At 39.8% G+C, this 24,472-nt stretch overlaps 1 protein-coding gene and 1 long non-coding RNA gene across 3 annotated transcripts in view; one reads left to right on the top strand and one right to left on the bottom strand.

Moving 5' to 3' along the window:
- LOC143440947 (uncharacterized) overlaps window positions 1–8,381 on the bottom strand; it is a 13,003-nt gene extending 4,622 nt beyond the window's left edge. The window contains exons 1-2 of the long non-coding RNA XR_013108246.1: window positions 7,851–8,381; window positions 2,275–2,386 (exon numbers count right to left, since the gene is read on the bottom strand). This is a non-coding gene — a long non-coding RNA (uncharacterized LOC143440947). The remainder of the gene's footprint in view (window positions 1–2,274; window positions 2,387–7,850) is intronic.
- LOC143440939 (uncharacterized) lies at window positions 8,381–24,472 on the top strand. 2 transcript variants are annotated; one of them, XM_076927874.1, is made up of 4 exons: window positions 8,381–8,459; window positions 14,427–14,518; window positions 20,013–20,139; window positions 21,750–24,466. In XM_076927874.1, exons 2-4 carry the CDS (start codon window positions 14,489–14,491, stop codon window positions 23,744–23,746), a joined length of 2,154 nt encoding a protein of 717 aa, XP_076783989.1. In that variant the 5' UTR covers window positions 8,381–8,459; window positions 14,427–14,488; the 3' UTR covers window positions 23,747–24,466. The 2 variants fall into 2 exon arrangements, with proteins under 2 accessions (XP_076783989.1, XP_076783990.1); XM_076927875.1 differs by having other exon boundaries at window positions 8,416–8,459; window positions 20,013–20,179; window positions 21,750–24,472.

Raw genomic sequence — 24,472 nt, 5'->3', positions numbered from 1 at the left:
TGTACTCAGCCAACAGAGGCAAAAATGATCTCTTAATCAGAGGCCATCCTGGTATACATAGTTTTAACACAGCCAGAACTACATATACCTATAACCAGTAGCCTTTATACCCAGCCTCTTTGTTCCTGAAATAATGACTCCTAGACTTAATTATTTATAAATAAATGCCTAGGCCATAAGCTTTGGCTTGTTTCTTGACTAGTTCTGAAATTATATAACCTGTTTATTATATTCCTTGTGTACTGCAGAACTGTTTACCTCGTCTCATCTCCATATGTTTGTCTCTTTATGGTCCAGGGTGAATCTTTCACACCTGTGACTACCTCCCAGAGTTCCAGTCTCACTGAGGTCCCTGTAGATTTCTTAAATACTTTAACTTCCAGCCCACCACCCACCATAGGTAGTGGAAAGGAAAGGTTAATATGGCAAAAAATATAGGCCTGTTTAGAAATAGTTCTTTGGGGTGATTCTAATCTTTGTCATGATAGCAGCAGTTTGGTTCACACAAATCAGCAGAACTAACTCCATTCACTTGCAAACACCATTCATGAATCAGTAACAGCAGTTCAATCCAGAAGAAACCACAAGAAAAACATTGAACTAAGACCCACATACAAGAGGAAATGTGCTATTTGACTGTTAGGGGCCAGGTGGAAGTACTCACTGTATTTTTTGTTTGTCTATGTTAACATCCTGATTTCTCACTTTCAATTTTATTTACAATAAAGTAATATACCATGTTCTGTAGATACATATCATATTTTCATTTACACATGTGTCAACTGATGAATATGTAAATTGGTTCCAGGCCTAGATAGTGAATAAAGCAATAAGAACATGATGAGCAAGTGCTAGCTGTTAAGATGGAATGTTGTTTTTGACACAAAACTACCTGTTACTCCATTTTACCAAATGAAGACTCAGCAGCCAGAGCCTGACATGAAAGCCTGTGAGCTCAGAGGTGGAGAAAACTCAGCTGACCTCCTTATTCCACTGATGTCCCATAACAAAAAGCTCTTTCCCTTCTCCATGCTGTCTTAAATACCTTACAACTCAATGTCCCTCCTTTCTACTTCACTATGTTCACTCCCTGGCAACTGCTTGCTTGTTCTACATCTTGACCTAAGGTTGACTTTATTTATTTAGCTCTTGAAAGGTGTGTTCTAGGACTGAGCCACACAGCAAGTACTTGTTTCCAATAAACAGAAAGCTGTTGGATAAAGGTGTGTGCTAACGCTGACCCACAGTACAACAAGGCAAGTTCTTTATAGTTCACAATCTTAGAGTTCACGATGTTATCAAATACCTGCAACAATGGAAAGTCCTTGAGTTCCATGGCCAGCAGTGATTACTGGGTATCAGATTTCTTTGAGGTTTACCCCTTCATTTTGAAGGAAGCTTTTTAAAACATAGGGTGTTAAAAGACAGAGAAATGAACTAGGTGCCTTACAACAGCAAGGTGGAGGGAGAAGGAAATGGTCCATCCTATAACTTAACCTCCCAAAGTTCGGAAATCGACAATTTAATAGCTTCAGGAAGTCCCAGCAACTGGCAAGGTTCACTATTGTCCTCCTGCCACAACCATATTTAATTGGTAAGGACTTCTGAGGCTGTCAGGTACAATGAATTGCACAGAAGATGCTCAAATCACCATGAAGCTGACAACAGTCAAGCTGCCTGAACCACACAAGACAATACAAGCTGTCTGGAGGAGTTAGTGAGTGGCTTGAAAGGTACACTTCCGCTGGGCTGTGGTGGCGCACGCCTTTAAGCCCAGCACTTGGGAGGCAGAGGCAGGTGGATTTCTGAGTTCGAGGCCAGCCTGGTCTACAGAGTGAGTTCCAGGACAGCCAGGACTACACAGAGAAAGCCTGTCTCAAAAAACCAAAAAAAAAGAAAAGAATCCTTCATCATGTGTCCTTTCATGTACTTGCTTTAGCAGAACATTCATGTGTCTGCTTCAGCGAAACATTCTTTAACATATAATGCCCCAGCAAAACACTATCCAACACAACTGACGTTCCAAAGAATGTTTAAATTTTCACTTCACTTCCTATCTCAGGTGAGCTGTTTGCACGCTGTGCAGTCCTCCCAAGGTTTGCAGTTTTATTAACCATCACACTCACAGGATTTTGCAGTTGTCATTCAGTCCTTTGTGTTTCTATCAGCAGCTCCTCTCCACACTCTTGTAAATCACCCCAATAAAATTCTCTGTCCACTGTGCTTTAAAGATGACTCATTGGTTGAAAGCATTGTCTCTTTAAGAAGACTCACCTTGAAATCCAAGTACCCTCACATAGGCATTCATTCTGTAACTTCAACTCCGGGGCATCCAATGCCCTCCTCTGGTCTCTGCAAGCATCAAGGACACGCATGGCACACAGAACTGTGTGCAGAAAAAGAAACACCATTGGTTCACCAAGTTGGACTTTTTGATTCCAAAATACTGGTTTTCCATTGCTTTCTTATCTGGGAAAGTATATGTTTGTCTTTGTTTCCACAGGACTAGTCACATATCAATGCTGTAATTGGGTCACACAGAGCTTTTTTTTCATTTATTCATTTATTTAGGGGCAGACATCTAGACTGATTTCAAAGGTTGATTCTCTAGATCTTGATCTCATAACAGTGTATGGGCTCCTTTACACACATTTCTGCCAACATTAGTCATTATTTCTGATGACTAATGATTGACATTAGTTTAAATGTTTAAACTAATGATTGACATTGTAGCTAGAGTAACATGGAAGATGAATGAACCCTAGTCTGCATTTCCATGAGATGGGTATAATGCTTGTTTGCTTTGGTGTTCATTTGGCTTTGTGGTTGTTGTATGTTCATTTGTTTTATTTTTGTTTTTCTTTCTCTCTTCTTTTTTCATTTTTCCAGACAGGATTTCACTGTATAAGAAATCCCTAGCTGTCCTGGTCTCTCTTTGTGAATAAAGCTGGCCTTGAACCCACAGATATCCGCCAGCCTCTCTCCCCCGAGTGCTGGGAATAAAGGCATGCTCCACAATGCCTCACTTGTTTTACATTTTCAATTTTGAATTTATTATATAATTAAAAACTTTCTCATCTTTTCTCCTGCCAAATCCTCCCAAATACCCTCCCTGCTCTCTTTCAAATTCATGACCATTCTTTTATTTCTTGTTATTGCATAATGTATGTCTGTAGTAGAATTCCAATAGAATCATTGTATCTAAGGTAAACATCTGAATGAACAGTTGTTTTCTAGAAGCACTTAGAACTTGCAGAAATCTGTGTCAAACGGTGATTGTTGTCTGTGTTGTATATGGTGATTTTTTTTTCTGAAGGAGCTATACAGTCTTTGCATGGTTTTGCTCACAAGAAAGTCCTGGCACACCTGAAACTTCTTGTAGTGCAAAACTTATTGTGTAGTGCAAACAGTGCACCATAAGGTCTAAGGTTGCACAGGTTTGATGTTTTCCTTCACTAAACATGTATTAGATCAAGGGTTTAGGTATAAAGAAATTGGCTTACACACACACACACACACACACACACACGACTTTTCTGTAACAATAAATATGATTTTATATGGCTATTCAAGATTCAGTCCACAGAAGCTGGATGTCCCTGCTGCCAGTAAGGCTGTAATTCATCCTTGAGTGACACTTTGTCTTGAGTGATGCTCTGTCTTTGTCCCACGTAACTCAGAACACCCACCTATGTATATACATATATTCCTAAATAACCTACTCGGTCCATATAATGTTACTTGTATGTATGTTTTCAAGGCTGGACATTTGGTATTGAATAACCAGTTGGTGTGTTTCTTTCTAGTGGAGACTATTCTCCTTTTGCCCGCTTCCCTCAGGTGCCTGTAGTAATCTGTGTAGGACTTGGGTCTTGTGGGCTTTCCCCACCCACTTTGGCATGTCCCTTGTCCTTGGTTCTCTTCAGCTCACATCTTTAAAAACAGTATGTTAAAAGAAAGGAAATTAACTGGATGCCTTAGTGCAAGTGAATGGAGGGGCCATGAACTGTCCATCCTTTAGAGAATTTCCCAAAGCTCAGAAATAGACAACTTAGTACCCTTAAGAAGTCTGAAAGAACTGGCAAGGTTCTCTAGTGACCTTGTGCCTCAAGCATACGTAATCAATCAGTAAGGACTGCTGACATGTGCAGAGAAGATGAGCTGCACAGATGATGCTCAATCCAGCCATGTAGCAGACACCAGTCACGCTGCCTGAACCTGATAATACAGTTCAAGCTGCCTGGAGGAGTTAGTGAGTGGCTTGAAAGACAAACTTCGGACCTCAGGTGACCTGCCTGCAAGCTGTGAAGTGATCCCCAGGTTTGCAGCTTCATTAGATAACATCCTCACAGGGTGATGCAGCTATCATTCAGTCCGTTGTGCTTCTGTCAGTAGCCCTTTGCCCACACTCAAAGTCACCTCAGTAAATTCCACTGATGAGCTTTAGATATGACTCGGTGATTAAGACTACTGTTTGCTCTTTCAGAAGACTCACTTTGAATTCCCAGGACCCTCACATAGGCACTCATTATGTAGACTCAATTCCAGGGGATCCAATGCCCTCTTCTGGCCTCTGCAAGCATTAGGAACACACACGACTCACAGACATACATGTACACACAATATCCTTGAAAAGAAAAAAACCCCATTGGTTCACCAAATTGGATGCTGTTGGTTCCCAAACACTGATTTGTCGATGGTTACTTATCTGGGATAAGTAGATGATTGTCCTTGTTTCCTCGGGAATAGTGTCACATATCAAAGCTGTAATTGGGTCACACAGAAGTTTTCTTTCTTTCATTTATTCATTATATAGGGGTGGACATCTAGACTGATTTCAAAAGTTGATTCTCTAGTTTTTGATCTCATAGCAGTATGCGACCTCCTGTTTCCACATTTATACCAACATTAGCTCTCATTTCTATCCCCAATGATTGACATTGTGGCTCGAGTAGCATGGGAGCTTAAGGAGTCCTAGTCTGCATGTTCCTGAGAGCTGTATAACTCTTGTTTGGTTGGTTTGACTTTAGTGTGGCTTCGTTGTGTGTTTGGTTTTATTTGCTTTGGTTTTACACTTTAAATTTTGACTTTATCCTATCATTAGAACACTTGTTTTCTCCCTTTCCTCCTGCCAAATTCTCCCAAATACCATTCTGCTCTCTTTCAAATGGATAGCCTGCTTCTCATTAATTGTGATTGCCTACACATATGTCTGTAGTGGAATTCTAGTAGAATCATTGCATCTGTGGTAAACACGAGAATGAATAGTTGTTTTCTAACAGCACTTAGATCTTGAATGGTACTTCTAGTACCATAAAAGCTATTCCTCAGTAAAGAGTTTGTTTCACATTGTGATAGGGTATATCTGTTTATTGACACATGGCTGGACCCTCTATATAGGCTAGGCTGGCCTTGGACTCAGGTTTCCCCTTGTTTCTACCTCCAGAGAGCTGGGTTTGAAGGCTTGCATGATCTTGACAAACAAAACATCATAACTTTTTGTTGTTTGTTTGTTTATAGAGACTGGGTTTCACTGTGTAACTTTAGCTGACCTAAAACACACTCAATAGACCATGCTGGCCCTGAACTCACAGAGATCTGCCTGACTCTGCCTCCTCAGGGCTGCAATTAAAGTAATATGCCACCACCGATCATCTTGTAGTGACCTGATCATTACCCAAGATAAAGGCACAAGGTAAAAATGAGTAACAATGGGATCTTATGTCTACTAATAATAAAGACTTCTATTACACTAAATTGGAATATCTAGTTGAAATTGGTGAGATTCCAGGTGCATATAACATATCAAGTGTAAACAACAAGAAATAAATAATATTAATAAGACTACACATAACAACGTGACTGAAGCAATTATAAAATGCCACCTTTTTAAAAAATTATTTTATTTATTTACATTCCAACCATTGCCCCACCCCCCTCATGGTCTTCCTTCCCACAGTTCCTCATCCCACTTCTCCCCCTTGTGTCTGAGAGGATTCCCCCCCCCCCCGCCCCCAACCAGACATCCTCCTTCCCTGGGTCCTCATTATGCGCATCTACCACTGAGGCCAGACCAGGCAATCCTCTGCTATATATGTGCTAGGAGCCTCAGACCACCTCTGTATGCTGCCTGGTTGCTGGCTAGTCTCTGGGAGCTCCCCGGGGACCTGGTTAGTTGAGACTGCAGGTCTTCCTATGGGTTCGCCCTCCCGAACTGCTTCTTCAATCCTTTCTTTAATTCAACCATAGGTTCCCCCATTCCCCTGACTTCAGTCCAATGATTGGGTGTAAGTATCTGTCTGTGTCTGTCTAAATAAGCTATTGGTAGAGCCTCTCAGAGGACAGCCATGCTAGGCTCCCGTCTTCAGTCTCTTCTCTATTTTTGTCCCTGCAGTTCATTTAGATAGGAACAGTTCTGGGTCAGAAATTTAGACTGCAGGTTAGTAACCCCGTCCCTCCACCTCTATCTACTGGAGGTGGACTCTTCAAGTTTCTTCTACCCATTGATGGGCATAAAATGCCATCTTTAAAACAACCCCATGATAAGACTGACAAGATTTTATTTCAAATAACTAATGTCAAAGCTACTTAACCTTTACTACTTCTTGATACAAAAAAAGCAAGACTTTCTGACTCTATTACCTGATATTAAACCAGATTCTGAGCCAGGCTTGGTGGACCATCTCATTAATCCTAGCATTCCAGGGACAGAGTAGGCTGATCTCAGTGAGTTCAAGGCCAGCCTGTCTCAAAAACAAAACAAAACAAAACAAAACAAACCCAAACCAAACCAAAACCAAAAAACCAACAAAATAAGCCAACCAATCAAACAAAAATTTGACAAATAAAAGCACCCCACCCAATACTGATACAATCAAAAAGAAAATATAGACTGATGTGGTAATTTGAAAACAATTTTGAGGGGCAAGGGAGATGGCTCAGAGGTTAAGAGCACTGTGTTCCCTTCTAGAGTTCCTAAGTTAAATTCTCAACAACCCCATCATGGCTCACCACCATCTGTAATGGAATCTGATGCCCGCTTCTGGATGCAGGTGTACCTGCAGACAAAGCACTCATGTAAAAGAAATAAATCTTTTTAGAAAACATGTTTTTTGAGCTGGGCATGGTAGCATACTTCATTAATAATTGTGTTACACAGAGAAAACCTGTCCCAAATGAATGAGTGAATGAATGAATGAATGACCTCCCCCAAGTTTTCTATTATTAGCTATTTCACACTTGCATATTGCATCTGTGTGCCCACATCAGATACTGCCCAATTCCACTTCCTAAACCTCTGCTCTTCTTGTCCACAATTCCAACAGTCACTGTGCTGTGTTCATCTCTATTCATATTGCCTGGGGCCCACTGAGATGAACCAGAGCCGTTTGTGAGACTGTGAATTCGGAGCTATGTGCTGGAGCCCGATGTGCTCAGCACAGGATAACAACTGAAGGCAGTGATTGTTCTACAATCGATCCACAGCCAACGTCTGAGAGGTAAAGTGAGCCGTTCCACTTCCTAGACTGACTGTGGTCTTGTGTAAGGCCAGTTCAAGTAAGTAGAGTTTCTGTTGGTTACAGATTACAGTAGTTGTATGGAGTCTAGAGAATGGTGTGTCTTAACCCTTCCTCTTCTTTCCCTTCTTATTTCCTAACAATCTCTTTCTTTGGTGTTCCCAGAGCTACAGATGGGATGGCGTAACAGACTTTATTAGGACTAGAACCATACTTAATTATTTTTTGCATCTGTGAGGTCTCTGCATTCAACACTCAAGAAAGAAAGAAGAAAGGAAGGAATAAATGAAGGAAGGAAACGGAGAGAAACAAACAATTCTGTTTTTCTCTCACCTTAAGAGTTCCAGAAGACTAGCTTTCTGAGTTAGTAAAATGACAACACCGTCATCTAGTGGTGAAAGCTGTACAGAGCGCGGTGAATTCGCCTTGAGCCGACAGCAAAGGGTTTACCACTGAGTTCTTCAGACACCTATTTCTGTTCAAAATCCAGGCTCTTTAAATGTCTCTTCCCAAGTCAAAATTCCATGATTTGCTCTTGACTTCTCATGTTTGTGTTTTGGCGTTGGGACTCGGATTTCTGAATTCAGCCGGTGTTGCTGTTTGGTATAAAGTATGTATTCCAGACTCTGGGAGTCCAGTGGAGGTGTTAGGCTTCTTTTATCTAGAGGGTTCTGTACTCACTGTGGGGGTCAGATATCCGGGTGCAGAGACCTACCAGATCCAGTTCTGGTCTAGCTGGCATGTGGGGAAGCTGGGTTGGCAGTGTGGAAGGCAGCCTGAGACAAAGCGGGAGGGACGAGTCTCCGCAGGGCAGGGCCACTAACCCGGAAACCGAGGGCACAAGCTTGTTGGACGTTACGGGGGGCGTGTAAAGTGTTCCGAGTGGGAGGAGCTAGTTGAGTGACGTAGGCGGAAGCTGGGGAACTAGGTGCGTGAATCCAGGTAAGTTGGACAAGAACCAAAACCAAAAGTGTTAAGGACCTGTTCCGGTTCAGAGCTCGCGGCCCTGCACTGTGGGGAATCGCGTGCTGCAGACCTGGGGTCGCAGGACAGGGCGGACGTCTGGAGAAGCTAAAACTCCGGGCAGCCATGGGTGCCGCGCGGGGCATCCTGGGAGAGTCCGCAGTCAGCAGCGCAGTGGCTCTGAAATTTCTGTCCTTGTCTTTCATTCTCGATATATTTTAGCGCACATAAACTGCAATGATCCTGACATGTTTTTCATTGAACGTGTGACTGCCAAAGTATTCAAAATATCAGAGTAGTAGAATATTTGAGTTTACCTATTGATATTTGCAAACCAGTCCTCTTTATTGAGGTGTAAAGGACAAAGCTCTTTAAATTTACTTACATCCACGCTAACTCCTGTGTTATACCCAGGACATACTTGGTGACTTGACATCCCCAGAGAGCTTTTAGCTATTAGTCATGAAAGGAATGGCTGGAAATGTAATTGAATCTCAACGGATATTTGTTTCGAGTTTCATAGATATAGTTGTAAATGGAACTTTTAAAAGTAAACTTTTTTTCTCATTAATTTATTTACCATACATTGTCATCACTGGTTCCTCTCCTCCTAGTGTCTCACTCCTCTCCCTCCCTCACACCTTCCTCCCCTTATCCTTAGAGAAAGGAAAGCCTCCTTGGCATATCAAGATGCAGTAGGATTAGGCATATCTCTTATTGAGGCTAGACAAGACTGCCCAGTTAAGGAAAGGAGATACAAAGGCAGTCAACAGAGTCAGAGACAGCCTCTGCTCCAGTTGTTAGGGGACCAATATCCCTTACTGTTCACAGTTAGAAAGGACATGATGAGCCAGCTGGTGTTGGCACAAGCCTTTAATCCCTACACTTGGGAAACTGAGGCAGTTGGATCTGGAAATTCCTTGCCACCCTGGCACACAGAGGGAGTTTAAAAACAGCCAGAGCCACAAAGAGAAATCATGTCAATGGGAAGAGGGAGAAGGAAAAGGAAAAATAAAATAGAAAAGATAATATATTTTATAGGATGGTACTATAAATCATCTTTCAAATAATTACTTTAGCTCTTCTATATCAGAAGAAAGTCATCAACAGTCTTTTGTCTCCTCAGTTCTAGAAAACCGCTCTGTCCATGAACACAAACTGTTGTTTGGTTTGATTTGTAGTTCTTGTGTTTGCTGTCTGGGGGTTGAACCCATTATGTTCCTCTGTCTGGCCCAGAACTCACCATGTGGACCAGGCAGGACTGGAAGACACAGAGTTACACCTGACTGTTTTCTGAGTGCTAGGATTAAAGGTGTGCACCAGGACCACTATTCAAACTGCTGTTTTGTATTTTGTGGTCAGTTCACAGCCACTGGTGTGACTGTGGACTTCTCCCAGAAAAGAGGGGCAATGTCAGGACCTTGCTGTGAGTGCTTTGTACAAAGACCAGAGGTTGCAGAATTACAGAACTCTGGTTTTTGTGTGTGAGAATAGTTTGCTTCCAGTCCCCCTTGCTCCTCCTCAGGGTTTTGTGGCAAGTTACTCTGCAAGCATGGGTTCCTTTGGGGGAATGGGGCTTCCATCATTTTTAGTCCAGGATAAATTTACAACCTCACTAGTGTATAATATTCCCATCTTTTTTTTATGAATATTTTTTATTATTTTTTTATTAGATATTTTATTTACACTTCAGAAGCCATCCCCTTTCCCCATTCCCCCCCCCTTAGAAAACCCCTATCCCATGCCCCCTTTTCCTTTTTGCATTTATACATTTTTTTAAAAATAATGTTAATCATAAGCTTTATAAGTTTGGAATTGTTCAATCAGAGGTGTAACCCACTGACCAACCTAGATATAACAACTATCTTTGACTGGTGGAGATACATGAATATCTGCCTCCCTGTCTCCCCCCTCTTTCTCTCTTTCATCACCTAGCTTCTCCTCTCCTCCTTCTCCTCTTCTTACTCCTTTTCTTGGTCTCAGTACTCCTCCTACCTTAACTCCTCCTACACATCACCCTTCCTGTTAAAATGAAACTTTTCTCTCAAAATACAATTAGAGCATAATTATGCCAATTTGTACCAGTGAGGTACAAGATAGTCCTAATACCCCATCCATCCTTTTGTTGACTAACCAGCACCTCTGTCATTTATCCTAACTAAAACATTTAGTTCTGAACCTGGCTTTAGGATGAATGTCAGCTGATGACCATCCACTCAAATCTTTTCTCTTATGGTAAATAGCTGTAAGTTTTCAACCCCATCAGAAATCCAGAATGACTGAGTTAACTATAATTGTGGGAAGCACAAAGCATAGCTTCTAAAACTTAGCCAATTTATAGAGACCTCTGAACACCTGAAAAGCCCCTATACTACCGAACGTTGGAGCATCAAATCTTCAGCCTTCTGGCCCAGAATCATCTGACAGACCTTGGTGATGCAGGATTATTAAGGACTGATTACTCTGTCTAGGCAGATATAATCAGTCGACTATTCTGCATGTGTGTCCTTTTCTGGACAGTAATTTGTCTGTAGATGGAGAGAGGCAATTCTTGCCTAGTGGCTGTTACCACACAACTGGAGTAACTCCAAGGATGCTCAATTTCTTCTTAGAATCCACGACAGGAAGCTGTCAGGAGCAGACAGGTCTCTAATCAATATGAACATTAATATATAAATATTTGTAGCGTCAGTTCTATGGACTTCTGATGTTTTGAAAACCAACTATCCATGTAAGGTAACCTGGACTGTTGTCTGTTCACTCCTCTCAGCTATTTCTAAATAAAATATGGGAAACACCCTAACAATAAACTCAAAAATATGAATTTGCTATAGTCCCTTAACTCATAGGTTAACCGTCCCAAATCAGTTAAAAAGGTTAAAAAAGAGCTGGGTCTAGGCATTGTATTCCTAAATGTGTTATACAGGCACAATGCCCATGAGCGTATCAATATTCATCTCATTTTTATATTAATAAGAGGCTTGTACCAATGAAAACCTTAAATTTGAGATCAAAGTAAATTTTGTACCATTTAAGAAATTATAACTTCATCTTGATAATAATTATACAGATTTCTACCAATAGGTTATGGCTATGCAATAAGTCCTAGCTAATCCCCCCTGTTCCAACAAAACCACTACTTGTCCCTAGAAAGACAGACCATTATTAACCACATTAGTCCCCAAGCTCAGGAAATAGGGGCACTGACTCTTCTTTAACTTCTTCATGCTGGTTAAGGGCGTTGAGATTTTAGAAGAGGGGTTGGGGGGAAGAGTAAGTTGATAAGCCTCTGATGCTGTGTCTTCACTGAATCCAGATGGAATTCCAGGACATCAGAGGTTTGGGCAGGTCTGCTCAGTATGCTTGATGAGTAGATACACCAAGGCTGTGTATTCTGCAATATACAATTCTCAGAACAAGTTTTAGTATCAAGAAAAAAAAATTTCCCACCCCCAGGGGGCTGACATTTTTTTTTAAAGATGTTGGTTCTGAAGACTTTTTTTCCCGCTTGTTAAAATTGGTTGTAGTATTTACATTTCAGATTTTATCCTCTTAGCCTACTTCCTCCCACCACCCAGAAACCTCCTATCCCATCCCCCTCCTCATGCTTCTATGAGGCAGTGACTGCACCTACCCCCCCTCACTATCCTCTCCCCACCCTCACATCATTCCCCCCCCCCCCCACTGTGTGTTCATTTTTTTTTTTTATGGGACCAAGAAACTCCTCTCCCACCTATGTCCGACAAGGCCATCCTCCCCTACATATACCTCTGGAGTCTTGGGTCCCTCCCTATGTGTCCATGTTTTGTTTCCCTATTTGCTCCCTTGAGCATTTTTGTTTCTCGTTCTAAGTAGAACTGAGGCATCCCCTCTTGGTCTTCCTTCTTCATGAGCTTCATGTGGTCTGTGGGTTGAGTCTTCACTAATCCAAGCTTTTGGGCTAACATCCGTGGAGATATGTTTGTGTAACTATCTTCTTTTGGGGGTTTTGGAAGATTACTTTCTTGCTTTTTCTAGGTTATAGTTTCCCTCCTTGTGTTGGAGTTTTCCACCAATTATTCTTTGAAGTGCTGGATTTGTGTTGAGATACTGTGTAAATTTGGATTTGTCATGGAATATTTTGGTTTCTCCATCAATAATGATTGACAGTTTTGCTGGGTATAGTAGTCTGGGCTGGCATTTGTGTTCTCTTAGGGTCTGTATGATATCGGTCCAGGATCTTCTGGCTTTTATGGTCTCTGGTGAGAAGTCTGGTGTAATTCTTATAGGTCTGCCTTTATTCGTTACTTTGCCTTTTTCCCTTACTGCTTTTAGTATTTTTTCTTTGTTTTGTACATTTGATGTTTTGACTATTATATGGCGGGAAGTATTTCTTTTCTGGTCTAAACTATTTGGAGTTCTGTAAGCTTCTTGTATATTTATGGACATCTCTTTCTTTAGGTTAGGGAAGTTTTCCTCTATAATTTTGTTGAGGATATTTACTGGTCCTTTTAGTTGGGAGTCTTCCCCCTCATCTATACCTATTATCCTTAGGTTTGGCCTTCTCATTGTGTCTTGGGTTTCTTGTATATTTTGGGTTAGTAGCTTTTTGTATTTTGCATTTTCTTTGACAGTTGTGTCAATGTTTTCCATGGTATCTTCTGCACATGAGATTCTCTCTTCCATCTCTTGTATTCTGTTGGTGATACTTGTGTCTATGACTCCTGATCTTTTTTTTAGGTTTTCTATCTCCAGGGTATTGTCCCTTTGTGATTTCTTTATTGTTTCTACTTCCATTTTTAGATCCTGCATGGTTTTGTTTAATTCCTTTTCCCGTTTGGTTGCATTTTCTTGCAATTCCTTAAGGGATTTTTGTGTTTCCTCTTTAAGGGTTTCTATCTGTCTACCAGTGCTCTCCTTAAGTTCTTTGAGAGCGTTATTTATGTCTTTCTTAAAGCCTTCTATCATCATCATGAGAAGTGATTTTAATTCTGATTCCTGCTTTTCTGGTGTGATGGGATGTTCAGGGCTTGCTCTGATGGGGGAGCTGGGTTCTGATGATGCCATGTAACTTTGGTTTCTGTTGCTTATGTTCTTGCTCTTGCCTTTTGCCATCTGGTTAACTCTAGTGCTGCCTGTACTTGCTGTCTCTGACTGAAGCCTGTCTTTCTAGTTATCTAGCTTGTGTCTGATCTCCTAGGGTCCAGATGTCTCTGTGATCTTTTCCAGCTGTCCTGATTATAGTGGTACCTCTAGGATGCCTCAGGATATGGTGCCTCCAAGGTAGTAATCCAGCTAGGTGTCTGCTGTTCTGGGTGCAGTGTCTCCTCTAGAATATCTCAGGATATGTTTACTGAAGCTCTGAGTTCATTTGTTCCTCTGTGGCTCTGGATTGAGTGGACCTTCCAGTATGTCTCAGGTGGAATCCGGGGTCGACACAACGGCAGACCTGGCAGAGGTCTGATCCAGGCCTCAGATCTGGGAACTAGTTTCTAAGACACTGTCCAAGTTAGAGCGCCTGGGATCCCTGCTTCCTCTGGGTTCTTGGAGGTTGGGGACAGAGCTGCCACCCAAGATCTGCTCAGTGCTCTGGCCCAGACTGGAAGGAACCAGTGTTCCGGGCCGGGAGTGACTTCCTAATATTCCCATCTTAATCATTCAGTTCCATATCTGATGCTCAGACTTAACTAGGCTGTGATTGGAAGAGAGTTTTAAGTTATGGTAACAGAAAATGCTGTATCTCCATTAATTTAAAGAAACTGAGTACAACAATATGACTGATGTTGATTTTCTCTCTAAGTTTTAAATATCTTTTCATGGTATTCTGGCTTTGGGATTGCTGATTGAACACCAGGTAGTATTCTGTTGCTTGGGTCTTTTTATGTGGTTTGAAACTGTTCTTTAATAGCTTTCAGAATTAATTATTGCTTTTTTTTTTTTTTTTTTTTTTGACTCCTTACATGAAAGAACCACAAGCTGGCATTTCATTGTACCTTATCGAGAAATTCAAAGAAGAGAAACAGAAAGAAATGGCTGATTCACCAGTAGACAAGCCCCAGGTCAGTGGTCATGTCCAATTTTTTTCTAGAAATGTTGTATCTTCAAACATTGCAAACATTTAATTTTCTCCTTCTGATAATTTGCTTTAACTGGATTATAAAACATGTTGGAAACACTTACAAAATCAAACACTGAGATTAACGAGACTGAAATTGAAAGTCTATAGAACTAAATGAAATTTTATATGGTTACATTAGTCATTGAGAATTAAAGCTTTAGAGACACTCATTTAATAGTTTCAGTAGCCAATATATTTTGATGAATTTATCTACTACCAAAGCCCCAGAAACCTGTGACAGAAGTAGAACTAAAAAAGCAGTCACCTTAATATATCTTTCATAACTGGATTTCGTTGCCTGCATTCAGTTCTACCTCATCCCCTCATATTTAACTTTTCGTTCCTTCCTTCCTTCCTTCTTTCTTTCTTTCAACTTCTTTCTCTCTCTCTCTCTTTCTTTCTTTCTTTCTTTCTTTCTTTCTTTCTTTTTTTTGAGAGATGCCTGTGTTTATTTGTGAAGAGAGGATGCCATAAATTCTTCAGAAGCTTGATTTTGTAAAAACAACTTTCAGGTGCTTTGGTAATATGTTCTAGAAGAACATGTAATGTTCAGTGTCTGGTTCAAACACAATGAAATCCTCTGCTTGGTTCCTCCCCCCCCCCCCCATTTGTTTTTATACCATTTTAATTACATGAAAGTATTAAGGTCAGTTCAAGGTTGAGGAACTAGCAATGCAGTAGATGCAAATAGTCAAGGAACAAGGAAGACAATAAACAAAGTCCTGTGATCACTCCCGTGATCTAAGGCTTATCAGGATGACTAAAATATCTGAACTTTTCTTTTTCTCTCCGTATTCTACTGTACTCACTTGTACCTTGTTTCCATATAGATATATTATTGGCTAAATTATTCATGTGAGGGAAAATATGGTTTCTTCTTTTGACATTGTATGGCCTCACCTAATATTACACATTTTAAGCCCAGTCATTTTTTCTACAACTTCTCATTGCATTTTTCTCATTAGCCGAATAGTCTTTCATTTTTCTATTAACTTTTTTATTTATTACATTTTGATCCCAGTTGCTGCCCCCCCCTCATATTTCCCCCATCACATAGTCCCTCCCTCCATCTCCCTTCCCCTTCTCTTCTGAGAGGATAGAAGGCCCCCTGGGTTTCCCCTCACCATGGTACATCAAGTCTTTGCAGGGCTAGTCCCATCCACTCCTACTGGGGCCAGACAAGGCAGCCAAGTTAGGAGAATGGGATTTACAGGCAGGTAACAGATTTATAGACAGCTCCTGCGACACTTGTTGGAGGACCCACATGAAGACTGAGCTGCACATCTGCTACATATGTTCCGGGGGCCTCGGGTTCAGCCTGTGTATGCTCTTTGGTTGGTGGTTCAGTTTCTGAGAGCTGCCAAGGGTCCAGGTTAGTTGACTCTGTTGGTCTTCTCTATAGAATTCCTATTCTCTAAGGGTCCCTCAAACCTCCCAACTTTTTCCAAGCTCTGTCCAATGTTTGGCTGTGAGTTTCTGCATCTGTGTCAGTCAACTGCTGGGTGGAGCCTCTTAGAGGGCATTTATGCTAAGCTCTTGTCTACAAGCATAACAGAGTATCATTAATAGTGTCGAGGATTGGTGCTTGGCCATGGGATGGTCTCAAATTGGGCCAGTTACTGGTTGGCCATTTCCTGTTCCATCTTTGTCCCTGAATTTCTTGTAGACTTGTAAACAGGACACATTTTGTGCCTACAGTTTTGTGGGTGCACTAGTGTCCTTGTCACTCTGCTGGGGTTCCTGCCCGGGTAAAGGAAGTAGCCAATTCAGGTTCCATATCTGCATTGCTAGGAGTCTCAGCTAAAGTGATCCCTGTAGACTCCTGGGAGGCTCTTCCATTTCATGTCTCTGTCACATTTTGTGGATGCTCCCATCACCATCCTCGCCAGTCACTGATTTCCATTCATTCTCCCTGCCCTCTGGCTCTCTCTACTGTTCCTTCCCATACCTGCTCATGACCCTCCTCCATTCTCTTCCCCATCCCACCTCCACACAGTTACTTCCTTCCACTTGCCTCCTATGACTGTTTTATTCCCTCTTGTAAGTGAGAATCACGAACCCTTGTTTGGACCTGCCTTCTTGTTTAGCTTCTTTAAGTCTATGGGATGTAGCCTGGTAATCCTGTACTTTATCGCTGATATACACATATAAGTGAGTACATACCTGTCTTAGGGTTGTACTGCTGTGAACAAACACCATGATTAAGGCAACTCTTATAAGAACAACCTTTAATTGGGTCTGACTTAACAGATTCAGCTGTTCAGCCCGTTATCATCAAGTCAGGATCATCACAGCTCCCAGGCAGGCTTGGTGCAGGAGGATCTGAGAGGTGAACATCTTGTTCCAAAGGCAAACAGGACTGGCATCCTCAGGTAGCTAAGAGGAAGCTCTCAAAGCCCATCACCAGAGTGACAGATACCCTTCAACAAGGCTACACTTCCAAATAGTGTCACTCCCTGGGTCAATCATATTCAAACCACTACAATACCATACATGTTCTTCTGGGCCTCAGTTTTATCACTCAGGATAATATTTTCTTGTTCCATTCATTTGCCTGCAAAATTCATAATGCCCTTGTTTTTAATAGCTGAATTGTATCCCATGGTGTAAATGATCCACATCTTCTGTATCCATTCTTTGAGTGAGGGGCATATGTGTTGTTCCAGTTTCTGGCTATTATGAATGAAGATGCTATGAACATAGTGGAACATGTGTCCTTGTGGTAGGGTAGAGTGTCTTTGGGTATATGCCCAGTAATGGGATGCTGAGTCTTCAGGTAGAACTAGTCATAATTTTCTGAGAAACCACCAGATTAATTTCTAGAGTGGTTATAAAAGTTTGTGCTCCCACCAGCAATGGAAGAATGTTTGCCTTGCTCCACATTCTCACCAGTATTAGTTGTAACTAGAGGTTTTGATCTTAGCCTTTCTGATGGGTGTAAGATGGAATCTCAGGGTCATTTTCATTTGTATTTCCCTGATGACTCAGTACATTGAATTTTTCTTTAAGTGCTTCTCTGCCATTCAATATTCTGCTTTGAGAATTCTCTATTTAGCTCTGTACCCCAGTTTTTAATTGGGTTATTGTTTCGTTGGTATCCAACTACATTACTTCTTTATTTATTTGGGATATTAACCCTGTGTCAAATATAGGGTTATTAAAGATCTTTTTCCAATCTGCAGGCTACCATTTTGTCCTATTGATAGTGTCCTTTACCTTACATAAACTTTTCAGTTTCATAAGGTCTGATTTATCAACTGTGGATTTTAGTGCCTGAGCCATTGATGTTCTGTTCAGGAAGTTATCACCTGTACCAATTAGTTCCGGACTATTTTCTACTTTTTCTTTTTTTAGATTTAGTGTATCCAGTTTTATGTTGAGGTCATTGATCCAGTTGGACTTGAGTTTTGTGCAGTGTGATAGATGTGGATCCATTTGCATTCTTTGACATGCAGACATCCAGTTAGACCAGCACCATTTCTTAAAGATGCTTTCTTTTTTTCCATTGTATGGTTTTGGCTTCTTTGTCAAAATTCAAGTGTCCATAGTTATGTGTGTTTATTTCTCAGTCTTCAGTTTGGTTCCATTGACCAAACTGTCTGTTTCTATACCAACACCATGTAGTTTTTTATTACTGTTGCTGTATAGCACATCTTGAGATCATGGTTAGTGATACCTCTAGAGGTCCTTTATTTTATAGGATTGCTTTAGTAGTCCTGTTTTCTGTTGTTGTTTTGTGTGTGTGTGTGTGTGTGTGTGTGTTTCCATAGGAAATTGAGAATTGTTTTTTCAAAGTCTGTAAAGTATTATGTTAGAACTTTAATGGGAATTACATTACATCTGTAGATTGCTTTTAGCAAGATGACCATTTTCACTATGTTAACACTACTGATTCATGAGCATAGGAGATATTTCCATCTTCTGATAGCTTTTTAAATTTCTTTCTTCAGAGACTTGAAGTTCTTTTCATACAGTCTTTTACTTGCTTGGTTAGAGGTACACCAAGATATTTATATTATTTGTGGCTATTGTGAAGATTATTGTTTCCCTGATTTCTTTCTTAGCCCATTTATCATTTGTATAAGAGAGTGCTACTGATTTTTTTTTTAATTAAATTTGTATCCATCCACTTTTCTGAAGGTGTTTATCAACTATAGGAGTTCTTTGGTAGAGTTTTTGCAGTCACTTATGTATATTATCATATCATGTTTGAATGTGCTACTTTGGTTTCTTCCAATTTGTGTCCCTTTGATCTCCTTTAGTTGTCTTGTTCTTCTAGCTAGAAGTTCATGTACTATATTGAAGAGATACGGAGAGAATACACAGTCTTACTTTGTCCAATTTTAGTGAGTTACTTAGGTTTCTCTCAATTTAATTTGCTGTTATCTCTTGACTTGCTCTACATTGCCTTCATTGTGTTTAGGTATGTTCTTTGTATCTCTAGTTGTTCCAAGACTTTTAAAATGAAGAGGTATTGGGTTTTTTCAAAGACATTTTCAACATCTGATGGTATGATCATGCGGATTTTTTTTCTTACACTTTGTTTATATGGTGCAGTACATTGATGGTTTTTGGTATATTGAACCATCCCTGCATGCCTGGGATGAAGCCTACTTGATCATGGTGTTTTTGATGTGTCCTTGAATTCCATTTGCAAGTATTTTACTGGGTATTTTTGAATCAGTGTTCGTAAGTGACATTGATACGAAATTTATTTTTGTTTTTTGTTGGTTTTTTTTTTTCTGTTGTTGTTTTGAGTCATTCTGTATTTAGGTATCAGGGTGACTGTGAGTTTGGCAATCTTCCTTCAGCTTCTATTTTGTAGAATAGTTTGAGGAATATTGGTGTTAGCTCTTTGTAAGTCTGGTAGAAGTCTATGCTTAAACCATCTGGCCCTGTTTTTTTCTTTGGTTGAGAGACTTTTAATGATTGCTTCTATTTCCTTAGGGGTTATGGGACTATTTAGACAGTTTACCTGATCTTGATTTAACTCTGGTAAGTGATATCTGTCTAGAAAAATCATCCATTTCACTTAGATTTTCCAGTTTTGTAGAGTACAGGGTTTTAAAGTAAGACCTAATAATATTTTTAATTTCCTCAGTGTTTGCTGTTATTTCTCCCTATTCCTTTCTGATTTTGTTCATTTGTATACTGTCTCTGCCTTTTAGTTAGATTGTACACTGTGATCCTATGGGACATAAAGTGTACATAACATATAGATAATCATCAAATGTCTGCTTTGTTTCATGGACATGCTTGTGAGACTATTGTGTCATCCTGTTTTCACAGAGGTAGAACATTCATTATAGAGTGTGACTGTATTGGAACTCATCTCTTTGAGTAATGGTCTTCATTCATCTACATCCTATCTTCTTATTTCCAGAAAAGCACCGTGCCCAGCATCACATGATCACTCTCTGCATTTTTTGTTTCAGAATCTGTTGAAATTCAAGGATGTGGCTGTGGACTTCCCTCAGGAGGAATGGGAATGCCTGGACTCTGCTCAGAGGGCTTTGTACATTGATGTGATGCTAGAGAATTACAGAAACCTGGTCTCTGTTGGTGAGAACATTTTGCTTTAGGAACTATCAACTCCTTTTTTGTATGTACTAACTTTATATATAGTACAACTCCTTGCTAAAGCTCTTTGGAAACAACATGAGAATAGAGAAAGTTGAATAGCAGAAAAGAACTTTTCATGGTATTTGTTCTTTACTTTTTGCACTTTAGAGGTCTCATGGACCCTTTATTTTGTTTCGACAATGCAGTCAACAACTTAGTATTATGCAATATTTATATCCATATCTTTGTCTATCATTGTAATTACATGGTTTTAATTGTGGGGAAAAAAAAACCCTTAAGATATGCAAACTGAAATTTCTCTCTAAATATGGTGAAAATTCTGACAGGAAATAGCAATTAGGAATTCTTTGCTGGATTCTTCTATTTTGTGTTGTCTTTACGTACTGAGGAGAGTACTGTCTTAGACGCCTGTATTCTTTCTAAAAATTGTAGCATGGGTCATGGGCTACCTCATAAAATTCGTGAATTATTGGATGCAATGTAGGGCTGGAGCAAAAAGTTTTCCCTGGAAGGCGGAGAGGAGAGAGGTGCCACAACTAGGGAGGGGTAGTGAAGGAGCTGGACAACTGGGAAGGATTCAAGTGAAAGAAAGCAAGAACAAAAAATACTCTCTGCATCTCTGCATTCAGTTCCACTTGAAATGATTCCCACTCATGTAGCTTATTACAATATCCTTGCCCCAGATGTATCCTGCCTGTTATAACTGTTAGAAGACATTGTGCCTTACTTCACCTGATTTATGGTCACTTAATACTAGTATAAAATGCAATTTTACTTGACTATGCTGACATCAGATTGTTCACTTTACAAAATTATGAGTGTAATGTGAGTCCATGAAGTAGCATTATTCTGCAATTGCCTTCCTTTAGATCCTTCATTTTTGTCTCTGGAGAAAATGCAGAAACCCTTTTGCAAAAACAATTCCAAGAAACAGTGTTCCTTAAGAACACCCCATAAGGAAAAGTTAAGAAACAGCACTGTGTGGAGCTCAAACAATGGAGGAAATAAAGCAATAGCTGCCCACAGAGCCCTACTTGAAATGATCTAGACTCTAGGCTCTATATTCTAGAGCCTCTGATATCTCATAAAATATTCTCTTTGCTTCCATTATTTTTGAAGAATTTAGTGTGGTATTATTAGAAAAAATATTAACCCTTTGATGTGTTTATGTAAGCCTTTAATATTAGAAAGATTTGGGCCTTCTGAAATATGCCCTTCATTGAACACAAACACTGTGAACCTGGATCACAGGTTCTTCTTCATCATCTTCTTCATCAATTTCTGAATAGAGACATGTATTTTAAATATGATCAGCCAGTGAGCTCCACCCCAAAGGTAATTACTGATTCTTTAAGTATTTGATCCATCTTGATCCATGAAAGATTTTCCATGAGATGCCATATCTGTTATACATTACAGAATCTCGAAGGATGTCAGGCTTTGTTTGTGATAATACATAAAATTATAGTGAAAGAAACATGTCTAAGTAGTTGCTGGCTGACTTAAGAGAGAACTTTAAGGAGACAATCATTTGTCAAATGTTGAATCATAGAGCAAGCCCTATTAATCTGAATTATACGCATTTTCAGAGAACTACTGCATAATTGATACTGTCCATCAACATGTGAAGACGGAAAAGGAGTCTTACCATTTTAACGAACTTGGTGAAATGGTTCATGGTGCTTCCAACTGTGCACTTTATAAAACAAGTGACACTACAGAAACGTCTAATAACTACAGATGCTGTAGGGACAGGGATGCCTCTGTTGACTCATCAGACCGAGATATGTATAAAAGCACACCCACTGGAGAAGAACCTTGTGAGTCTAGAGACTGTGAGAAATCTTTAACTTTGTTTTCCGACATTAGTCAGGATCAGACACTCTACGCTACAAAGAAAGAGCAGAGACAGGGTGGATATGATGACTATTTCAGCTCTGCATACAGTCTCATGCAACAAACAGTCTACATCAAAGAGAAGCCACACCAGTGTGGGAAATGTGGGAAATGCTTCAGCACTTCCTCAAGCCTCACTGTACACCAGAGAATTCATACTAGAGAGAAACCCTACAAGTGCAATGTTTGTGACAAATCTTTTACCCAGTGCACACATCTTAAAATTCATCAAAGACGTCATACTGGTGAGAAACCTTACAAATGCAAAGAATGTGGAAAATCATTTGTTCAGTTGTCAGCACTTAAAAGTCATCAGAAATTGCATACTGGAGAGAAGCCTTACAAATGTAAGGAGTGTGATAAATCCTTTGCCCACTATCCTAATTTCAGGACACATCAGAAAATCCATACTTTGGAGGAACATTGTAGTTGCCCAGAATGTGGCAGAGAATTTCATCAGCTTTCACACTTTAGAAAACATTACAGACTCCATACTGGAGAGAAGCCTTACAAATGCAATGAGTGTGACAGGTCCTTTACCCACTATGCATCATTAAGATGGCATCAGAAAACTCATTCTCCAGAGATATCATATGAATGCAAAGAATGTGGTAAGTCTTTTATTGAATTATCACATCTTAAAAGGCATTACAGAATCCATACTGGAGAAAAGCCTTATAAATGTGAGATATGTAACAAATCCTTTACTACGACCACAACTCTTAAAACACATCAGAAAATTCACACTGGAGAGAAACCTTACAAATGTAAGGAATGTGACAAATCCTTTATTCATAGTTCACATCTTAAAAGACATCAGAGTGTTCATACTGGAGAGAGACCTTACAAATGTAAGGAATGTGATAAATCTTTTTGTGAGAGTTCAACTCTTAGAGAACATGAGAAAAGTCATACAGGAGAGAAAACTTATAAATGTAAAGAATGTGGCAAGTGTTTTACCCAGCGTGCGTATCTTAGAAATCATCATAACAGAGTTCATACTGGAAAGAGACCTTATGAATGTAAGGAATGTGGCAAATCTTTTACTACCTGCTCAACTCTTAAAATACATCAGACAACTCATACTGGAAAGAAACCCTACAAATGTATGGAATGTGAGAAATCCTTTACTCATAATTCATATCTTAGAACACATCAGAAAATTCATACTGGAAAGAAACCTTACAGATGTGAGGAATGTGACAAGACTTTTACTAGCTGTTCAACTCTAAAAGCACATCAGAATATTCATACTGGAGAGAAACCTTACAAATGTATGGAATGTGACAAATCCTTTACCCAGGCCTCACATCTTAGAACACATCAGAGAGTTCATACTGGAGAGAGACCTTATAGATGTACAGAATGTGACAAATCTTTTACTAGGTGTTCTCACCTTAGAGAACATCAGAAAATTCATACTGGAGAGAAACCTTACAAATGCAGAGACTGTAGCATATCATTTAACCAGATTTCAAATCTCAGAAGACATCAGAAACTTCATACTGGAGAGAAACCTTACAAATGTATGGAATGTGACAAGACTTTTACTCATAACTCAAATTTTAGAACACATCAGAGAGTTCATACTGGAGAGAAACCTTATAGATGTACAGAATGTGACAAATCTTTTACTAGGTACTCCTACCTTAGAGCGCATCAGAAAATTCATACTGGAGAGAAACCTTAAAAATGTATTGAATATGACAAATCTTATGCCCAGGCCTCACATCTTAAAAGACATCAGAGAATTCATACTGGAGATAATGCAGCATAGCATTTATCCAGTGTTCTCTCTGTTTACAAATCCTAACCATATTTATAAAAGAAAATTAAAAATAAGAAACATGGGAAACGCTTTAATGAACTTTTAGATCTCATAAAATAATGCTAAAATAAAATTTTGCCTATTGTGTCAAAAGCTTCTCTCTCCCCTCCTGCCTCTGCCCACTTGCAAGTGTGTGTGTGTGTGTGTGTGTGTGTGTGTGTGTGTGTGTGTGTGTGTGTGTGTGTGTGTGTGTGTGTGTGTGTGTGTGTGTGTGTATGTTGGGAATTGAACTCCAATACTCTGAAAAAACAGCTAGAGGTTTTATCTACTAGGCCACCTCTCTAGCCCCTGGGAAAGGTGCAATAAAACCTTTGTTCGACATTTGAAAATACATAATTCCAGGCAAGGTAGTACACACCATTAATCCCAGCACTCAAGAGGCAAAGGCAAGATCTTTGTGAATCAGAGGTCATCCTGGTCTAAATAGTGAGTTCCAGGGCAGCCTGAACTACATCTCCTCTATCTCAAAAAATAATAATAATTATAAAATGTAATGTCATTAAATATGTATCAAAGACACATATTTAGTTTTGCTGTGATTCACAAAGTTCATACTTCTAATAAACCATATAAAGGTATGGCATATGT

Source organism: Arvicanthis niloticus, chromosome 30 (genome assembly GCF_011762505.2).
Source record: "Arvicanthis niloticus isolate mArvNil1 chromosome 30, mArvNil1.pat.X, whole genome shotgun sequence".
Taxonomy (NCBI): Eukaryota; Metazoa; Chordata; class Mammalia; order Rodentia; family Muridae; genus Arvicanthis; species Arvicanthis niloticus.
The sequence above is the reverse complement of the archived record's forward strand: the minus strand, read 5'-3'. Positions and strand labels throughout refer to the sequence as shown.

Coding starts and splice junctions, on each gene's coding strand:
- LOC143440939 (XM_076927874.1), top strand. CDS start 14,489: ATGGCTGATTCACCAGTAGACAAGCCCCAG. Junction 14,519..20,012: donor CACCAGTAGACAAGCCCCAG/GTCAGTGGTCAT, acceptor TTTTTGTTTCAG/AATCTGTTGAAATTCAAGGA. Junction 20,140..21,749: donor CAGAAACCTGGTCTCTGTTG/GTGAGAACATTT, acceptor ACGCATTTTCAG/AGAACTACTGCATAATTGAT.